The sequence below is a fragment of the Pagrus pagrus genome (genome assembly GCF_965226575.1).
Source record: "Pagrus pagrus genome assembly, chromosome: 10".
Lineage (NCBI taxonomy): Eukaryota > Metazoa > Chordata > Actinopteri > Spariformes > Sparidae > Pagrus > Pagrus pagrus.
In genome coordinates, this window is record NC_140194.1 from 19,989,652 (window position 1) to 19,999,116 (window position 9,465).

At 38.1% G+C, this 9,465-nt stretch overlaps 1 protein-coding gene across 1 annotated transcript in view; it reads left to right on the top strand.

Moving 5' to 3' along the window:
• Nucleotides 1-7,139, top strand: part of swap70b (switching B cell complex subunit SWAP70b) — a 31,927-nt gene extending 24,788 nt beyond the window's left edge. The window contains exons 10-12 of the mRNA XM_084365099.1: nt 1,770-1,968; nt 2,465-2,561; nt 5,211-7,139. Coding sequence (XP_084221225.1) covers nt 1,770-1,968; nt 2,465-2,561; nt 5,211-5,329 — 415 coding nt within the window. The 3' untranslated portion in view covers nt 5,330-7,139. The remainder of the gene's footprint in view (nt 1-1,769; nt 1,969-2,464; nt 2,562-5,210) is intronic.
• The last annotated feature ends 2,326 nt before the right edge of the window (nt 7,140-9,465 follow it).

Here is a 9,465-nt window from a genome sequence, read left to right on the forward strand (position 1 = left end):
AACTGTCTTCTCCTGTTTTTTTTTAGTCACACATGCAGCAAGACATTAGACTTCTACTTCCCTCTCTCCACCACATTTCCCCCCTTGTCCTTCCTTCCTCTCTGCTGACATTTGCTTTCCACCTCACGCGCGACTAACCAGCACTAAGCATCAGCACCACTGACCACAGTGTTTAAATTAAACCACTGTGTTACAAAGCGAGCGTCTTTTAACATTAACATCATCCAAACAGCCTATCATACAAGGGCTGTTCAATCTTCTACCTCACTAAATTTCAATAGTTTCATGTAAAGCTTAGAATAACTATAGTATAACTGCTGGGTTTACCAACTCAGCAACACAGGGCAAATGAATTAGAAGGAAAAGAGACACTAGGAAAATTTAAAGCTATTATGACAGAATAGTTGCAGAAAGATATGTCATACCTGCACTGTCATTGTGCACTGAGCTGACTTGATAACTCTTTTGTACATTTTCTCACCCCCTGGTTCCTCTTGGCAGAGTTCTGTGTGTCCGTTTGATTTCCCAAGATGTACAGTCAAAAACAAATGAAATTAAATGTAACTTTTTCCCCCTTCTTTTAAGTATAGATCAACAGATTATTGGTATCAAGTATACAAAATTGGCCTTAAATTTTGGTTCATGTTTCAGCCTTTTGAAGAAGATAGGAGCTTTACTATCTGTTTGATAAAGATTATAAACAATGCAAATTACATTTATCCTGCAGTGCAATCTGTAGTTACAGTTACACAGGAACTGTAATCTTAAAAACAGAATCCATTATTGCACTATAGCACCACCTGCTGACTCACCGACAGGCCACAACCCCCTTCAGTTACAATAGATGTATACTTTAGTTGCCTCATTTTATTACTTGAACATACTTATTAAAATATTTGAGTTGATGTTATTTGGTTACATTCATAATTTCAAATGTTGGGATTGTACTGCAACTAATAATGTTGTCATGGGAAGTCAAAAATGTTGGTTGCTGGAGGAAAATGTATATATGCACGCTTCATGGAAATATGTATGCATGTACGCACCTTGAAAAATATCAAAATTTACAGTAATACAATAGGTAAAAATGAATTACTTATCACCCACCTACAATGCAGTACTTAGTTCCCTCCCCCCGACAGCCTCACAACCATTCACGCCTGGGCTCACCTAGCCCTAGCAACCCATGTGAAGGCCAGTTGGATCAACGACCCACAAGTGGCCCTAACAACTCTGAAACTCAGAGCTCACACGTGTCCTTAACAACTCTGTAAGGACACTCCCACACAGAGTTTAAATACCCCAGTTAGTTAGAACTGAAGAAGCCTCATGGAAGAGAGGTGAAAGTTCTTCAAGAAACTAAAACAAGCCCATTTGCCTACGATACAGCACTTTATGCTTACCATGACCTGGATGACTGAGAACCTTCATCAACATTTTAGTGAATTTAATTCTGAAGGAGGTGGGCCTATGTGGGCACTGCAGTGGTGTGTGTTAACTCAATGTCAGAGAGGAAAGCAAGGAAGCGCAGCTGGTACTGATGTGGATACTGCAGAAATGAGTATTAAAACTGTTTTAACTATTCAGAATTGGTGTATATCGATATTTCGATAGTTAAGACAACACTGACGCATGCATGGTGCTCAGTTAAGGTTATTATATTCCTTAGCATTGTTTAATGTGACACACTAATCCTGGCCCAAGACCAGCTGGAAATAGAAGAACTATTATACTCTTTACTAACCTGTGTTGATGTCTGTGTGGAGCAGGTTACTGGAGGAAGAGGCTACAAAGAGGGTAGAGCTGGAACAGATCCACCTGCGGCAGCAGCGCGCCATCTCAGAGACAGAGGCTGAGAAACAGGAGCTGGAGAAGGAACGTCTGGCCAAGGAGAGCGCCCTGCAGGCAGCCATGACACAACTGGAACAGCTGGAGCAAGAGAGGCAGGGCGCGCTGGAGCAGTACCAGGTCAGCTGAAAGCAGTCATAGTCATGGTGTAGGGACTACAAGTAGCCAAGGGACAGCAAGAGTGATGTGATTGTATTAAACAGTATGATTTTTTATATATATATAAAGAGTATTTTTTATTACTGCTAGAATGAACAATAATTTGTTCTAACAGTAGTTGGTAACAGTGATAACTCCCCATCACTGCTGTTATTTAGGATGTGAGAGGGTAAAGTAAATCAATAGATCTGTCTACATTTACAAAAAAAAAACAGACTTCAGTTCTTGGTAAAGTTGTTCCGTGTCTTCACCACTGGGTGTCACTATATAACCGCTGGATGGCAGGCAGCTTTTTAAACACAATAGAAAATCATGACAGGAAGTTAATACTACTACATGTTATTTGTTGATGCAGTACTAAAAGTGCTGTTCGAAGAACATAAAAAAACATTGTATTTCATTACTTGTTAATCACTATGTTGTTTGTTTTGTGTCTGTATCTCCTTGTGTGAACCAGACGGTGATGAAGAAGCTGGAAGACGCAACCAACAATACAAAGACCTGGAAGCACAAGGTGGCCGAACACGAGGGCATGTTACGGCTCATTCAACCAGGTAACAGCAGCACACTAACACTGTTTTGTTTTTACTTCTATCTTTGGGAGGACCAATGTGAGACAGACTTCGAGCATGGGGACACTTTGTCCAGTCTTCAAAGGACTGTTAAAGGCTTAAGACTGGATTTTAGGGTTTTTATTGTAAAGTTATAATCCTTTTCATTGCATCAAAATGAGCGGGATACTAGCGTATTTTGGGCCTTCTATGTATAGAGGGATTTATAGTGCCAGTAAAAGTAATGTCTCAGCAGTGCAGCCTGTAAAAGAAGTCTCCTTTGCTAATATACCTTTTTTAACTCATCAATGTTGTCTCTCTCTGTTCACTCGCACGAACCAGTAAATATCCTGTTATGTCTCTTGTCAAAAAGCCATACGTTTATCAGACAAATGACGGTAGCCATAGCAGTTTTCATTGATACTTGCAGAGTCTGCCTTTCCCGGGCAGGACTCAAATTGCATGGTCACATGTCTGGTGGCTAAAGCTTTAGTTGTGATTTTGACTTGCTTGCTAACATGCTCCTCAAGGGAATTCTCAAAGATAGTAACATTGGCTAAAAAGCGTCATTAAAGACAGACACAATCAGACACAGGCTTTGAACTGGATACTTCTATTGGATAGATATGTTACATACACCATAGGAGTTTTAGCTTTGCCACCACACTTAGCCACTTCAACCACTTTACATTTGTCAAAAACTGTCACAGTCAATCAAAAAGGCAGTTTTGATTAGGGCTTAGCATTAGTTTGCAGCCAAGTTACCAACAATGAAAGATTTTCAGCCTCCACATCAGAACGACCAACATAACACTTGTTAAGAAAAATAAATAAATTGGATCAGGCTCAAGTGCTATGAGCTCAGCTAATTGGCGTTTCATTGACTAATCTGCTCCTCAAAGCAAAGTGCACTCATACTTACGCACACTGTGGTCACAATAAGTGGCTGTCAGGAATTCAAGTTCAGTGTACCGTGTTGGACAACATTGTTAACGGAGTAACAAACCCTCAAAGTCTGCAACAGTGCCCGTTCCCAGTTAGTGTACACTCAAAAAACAAAAGAGGAGTGCGGGACAACAACTGTAGGAGAAGTGGCTTTATGGCAACAAAGTGTGCAACGTGGCGTTGCGGGAGCATGGGGGATATGGATGACCAGTCAGTGTGAGTCAGAACTAACAAGCCATGAGAAGCCACTGTCAGACTCTCCACTGGAAACACAGGATGAGTTTCAGTGGAGAGTCTGATGGAGCGTTGACGGTCAATAGGAGCACATTTTTGGCCCTCTGACAGAGAGAGTCACTGTTTGGGACCTGACCTGTGTTGGAGCTGCAATAATGTCTACACACTGCTGTATGTTTCTATAGAGTACTACCAGTGGATAGTTATAGCCACACTGTTAATTGTGAAGTAAGGAGTGAGTAAGGAATAAAGTTAATTCAATTCATGTAATTCATGTATGACACGGTCTATCTGCACTTTACAAATAGAAAGAACAAACATTTCCCACTTTATTTTAAAAGACATGGTACTGTTCCTCTAAATGTTTTACTGACTGCACAGGAACTATTCTACAAATACTACAAATTACTGTTGCTACACTGTAGAATAAAATACGATATTAAATCTCCTGAAAAAATAACAAACATTTTGTTATATATTATATTCAGCTGATCTAAAGGAGTCAGTTTGTACAGCTTTGAATACATCATTAGGTAAAGTACACCAGTGCACTGTTTTTGTTAGCCCTGCATAGCTGTTTGCACAGTGCTAAATGTGAAGTTTTTTTGTGACACATTCGGTCTCCCCAAAGCTACAAACTGACTCCTGCCATGAATAAATTTAATGGCGCCTTCGCCCTAGTAATTTCCCAATAGAGTTCATTAGTGAAATTAGTGGAGGAGAAATAACTTGGCTCTTTTTAAACCTGGGACTCTCTTGTCATACTGTCTCAGCCAACTATGTACAGACTGCTCCCTCAAAGCAGCTCACAGCCAAACAAAAAAAGAAAGAAATCATAACAATGAGATATCTAAATTCCACAAATACTTTTGGCTGGAGGCTTCGTATTAAGAATGTTGTTTACTACAAAGTTAATTGAACACTTTAATGTAGTTAATATCAGTCTGTCCAAGAGGGTTAAAGAATTTGAAATGGTTGCACACTTTTAAGAGTTCATCTGTTGCAAGTAAAGTCATGCTCAGCTGAAACCTAAGAGGATAAAGCGCATTTTGTGCAGTTACGTTTTATCATAAATGTGAAGTTATAGCATTAATTAATGACTTGCCAACATAACATACTAGTGCTCACTTTTGCTTCTCAGCCACATTTGTATATTTACATCTGGTTTAATGATTAAGAGCCTGAGCTCTATTTAAAAGCAATGAGAGATCGAAAAAAGGTGGTAAAAATAGCATAAGAATGTAAATAAAAGCCTTGTTTAAAATAACATGTTATCATATATTATTATTATTATTATATCATATATTAACACTGAGTTAAACTAACTTACATATTATTATTATGTATCACAAACTGTTTCCTACGAGTGTCTATAAATGACCATAGCCTACAAATAATTGTAAGCTATGGTCCTCCTTGAATGAAATATTCCTACCTTGATGGTGAAGAGTCTCTTGAATATTTTCCCTCCAGGTTCAAAGGGACCAACGAAGATCACCAACTGGGGACCAGCTGCCTTTTCTGATGCAGAGCTCAGCCTGAGGGAGAAGAAATGGCAGGAGATGAAGAATCAGCCGACCCAGGCTCAGTAGAGAGCCCCTGTAAACCCTGAACCTTAAACAGAAGACAAGTGAGGGCTGCTGGGATATACTGGCTGGTGACTGGATTTTCAGTGGATCAAAATGTGAGATTTACCAGGATAATGTAAGGCATTTTCAGTTAAAGGGGACTGTAAGTAATCAATTACCCTCTTAAGTGTTGCCCAGTAAGACCCACCGCTGATAGAACTGGTATTTTTCTAAACAGGTCTCTGTCTTTGCAGGCCACCATAGATGAGGGAGCAGTACAGACACTCACATTTTTGCATTGTGAAACTAATTCTAGCTGGCCTCCAACAAAAATACTAAGTGAAGAAGTGTTAACAACAGAAGAAATGCTGCAATAATAAAAGATTGGTCTCCCTTCGTTGCTAAATGTGCCGATTGCTGTATCAGTTGATCGGTCTTGTATAACTGAGCAGCAAAGTATGTAGATTGTAGTGTGTTTTAAGTCTACTGAGGAAGGAGTTTTCTTTACAAAATGGTTTACAGGGGATGTTAAAAAAAAATTGTTGTAAAGGCGAAAGAGCTCACTTGGCGATGTTGTGTCATTATACAGATACAGTATGTTGGAGCCAAAATAACTTTAAATAGTGCCTTGGCCATCTTAATTTTTCTAAAGTTGCATAAAGCTGACTGAGTGACAGTCATCCCTTCTACTTAAGACCATCTGGACTCCTGTAGGACTAATGGCAAGCTCACTGATAAAAGCTACAAGTCAGAGACGCTGTCAAATATGTAAGTTATATTAAGTGCCTTGTAAAAAAGTGTTAGTTAATAGGTAATAAGCCCCTATAAGTCTTATAAAATGCTTATTAACATTTATAAGACTGCAACTGTTAATAACAACATAATAAAACATTTGTTACATTTATAAGCACTTATCAGAATCTAGTTAACAGTGTATAGACTGCATTCCTTATTACCATTTACTAAGGCTTATTACACAGACCTTGATATAAAGCATTAGCTAAGAGCTGAACACGACTAAAATCCGACCAAGTTAACAATATACAGAATTTAAATCTGTAGAGTTTATGATGTGCAGCTTATTTAAAGTCGTGAGTGGAAAAAAGTGTGCACCACTACCTTTTATCATTTTCTCCAACTTTGTCCTCACTGTCCGTTTGTAGTATCTATGAAATGCACTACTGTTGATCACAGTCTGACCTGGCCAATGCATGTTTTAGGTTCAGGCTGTTGTAAATTGAAGACATGGTGAAGTTGTAAGATCCACAACTCTCTTTCTTGTAACTATTATCCTCTCAACACTTGGGGACGATTCTTACGTAAAAATATAAGGGACTGTTGTACATATTTTAACAAAGGTTTCAACAAAGTTTTTGTTTTCTGTACTAAAGTTAATCTACATGAAGGCACCATCAGTAGCACCTGAGGATGACATGTTTAATGTATGAAGTCAATGATGTTTAACAAATTGTTATTTGAAAAAGTTGTCTTCTAAAAAACAACCACATACGATTCACTAAATTATTCATCGTTAACATCAAAGTGCTTTTCTTATCCAGTTTGCCTGACCTAGGTTTATATCTGTCTACAGAACTGGCTCTTAAACATTTCCTACTTGTAAACACTGTCAGAAATAGGGCATTTTGCTGAAGTCTCGTTGCAAATAAGAATGCTAACTGCAGATCATTTGTACTGTGTTGTACTGTAACCATCAGTGCCTTTGATAATGTCTTGAATGAACATTGTGATTTATGGTTTTATAAATATACATATGTAAAAATACAAAAAAACCTTAAGACTAAAGTATGTAATAAAACATATCTTTAATAATTAATTAATTGGTTTGAGTAATCTTGAGTAATCTCTGATTTCAGCTTCTTCAATACAAATATTTTCTGGTTTCTTTATTACTCAGTTAAAGTAAACTGAATATGTTTTGTTGGTGGACAAAACAAGACATTTGAGGACGTCATCTTGGGCTTTGGAACACACTGACATTTTTCACCATTTTCTGACATTTTATAGACCAAACATTAGCCAGTTTATTGAGAAAATAACTGACAAATGATTCAACAATAAAAAATAGCCATTAGTTGCACACTACTCTGCACTGCATGAATGCAGTGAACACAAATCAGACGTAACACTACAGCAGACCAATATGGAAGTACACATGAGCATCCACGACTGCTGCACTTTCAAAAACATGTTTGAACCTCAGTTAGACTATGCAATACTTCATGTTGTCATTTCAGAAATTGCCTTGACCTCATATGTTCACCAGATGGTGTTAGAGGGCCACAAACACCACATCACTACAGAAAGCAGTCAGAGAAGTAAGGTATTTCTAATACCTAAAGAGCCACATTTACTGACTGTAGTAAATGTGTTGACTGTAGATCATTTGGGGACAAAGTAATTATAGAGAAATGGTGATTTCATTTCCATGACTTCACTGTCTAGAGCTTGTACTTTCCAAAATATAGCCGATCACCGTCTTCTGTCTCCTGCTATGCACGATACAGACAATATCAGGATCATGTGCTGTTCTATAATTGTGTAATTGTAATAATGCATAATTCAATTGTCATCCTCTTTTTGTAATGTCTGGTTGATAAAGGACAAAAAGTAATTTGAGATCTGGGGCAAGCAGGGAAGTTTTAATCTAGACTAAGACTGAATAAAACATTCCTGTCAGTCACAGGTACACACTACAATATCTAGACAGAACTTTATTAATTATCAAACTAAGAATTTGGGGGGGGATTTGTAATGTATGCAATTTATTTTATTTGCTGTTTCAGTGTTTTTAATGTTTGATTGTTTTTCTTTTACTACTATGGACTAGAGTTGGGCAATAATCATTTACTTATCATTACATTAGTGATGACACAATAACTGAGTTCCAATACCAAAACTATACTGAAAGAAATACCTTAGAGAAATATTTACTTTTTTTAAATGACAAAGCATGTTGTTTTTTTTTCGTTAAATGAGATGCCAAGATTCTCAAATGCTAAATGTTGTTGTACAATAACTACATTTATGCTAGACAAGATTTATTGAACAATAAATATCATCTGTCTGATGAACGATAATGTGAACAAAATTTGTGCTGAAACGATCAATCAATTGATTAGATGACTGACAAAAGGTATTGCCAACTATTTGATTTTGAAAATAAGTGTTAGTTGCAGAAAGGGTAAAATAAATTTAAAAATAAAAAAATAAATATTACAATTATTTTGAAAGATATTGTGATTGCAATACGATTCAGAATTGGTGGTAATTATTATTATAAAATATTGTGATCAACATCTTGATGTTTTGATTTCATTCATGTTGTCAACAACTAGCTGACCATGATCTGGATGAAAGTAACCAAACTGTTAGTTTTCTACCAACTGGGAAGTTCATTGCATCAGGGCAGATTAGGCTGTAAATAACATGAATCAAATAAAGCTACCAACCAAAAAAGTTACTGTGATGAACTAAATGGGTACGTCGTCAGACTACCTGGAGGTTTTGTTTGACCAAGATCTGACTGTCGCGCTGCTTCAAACACAATGAGCATCTAATCCTGACAAGATTCAATGTGTAATGTGTGTCGACACTGCCAGGATCACAAAAAAACCCTGCAGTATCTAAGAGTTATGCAAAACAGACTTCCTTGTAAAATCTCCACTTTTAGATCAGCCCCCCCTCAAATGATCCCCAACTAAGTTAATTCACTCCATCCTCCCTCCGTATCGTGCAACAGTCGTTAATTTGAGTGAGACGCGACAGACCAAACAAACACACACAAAATACATTCCCAAAAATCTGCAAGCCAGATGCGCTCGGCACATACCACAGCTGCACTAACATTGCTTTATGCAAGAAGATGGCCTGTCATTAACGCCAAGTGCCGCGCCGGATGTGCTTGGTCAGCCCCCCCAGCCCCCGCCTCCCATCCCTCTTAACTCCCCCCCAAAACCCCCAGCAGCGTCTGTATCCCATCATCCCTCTCTCTTTTAAACATCCTCGCACTCATCAGCCTGAGGTTATGAGGCTTGTGGCACGCGTGCTGCATTCCTGGGAGGTGATGCGAAACAGAAATGCATTAAATTCCCGATCTGGAATCCATCGCAGGGGGTTATGTGTGTGTGTGTGTGAGTGTT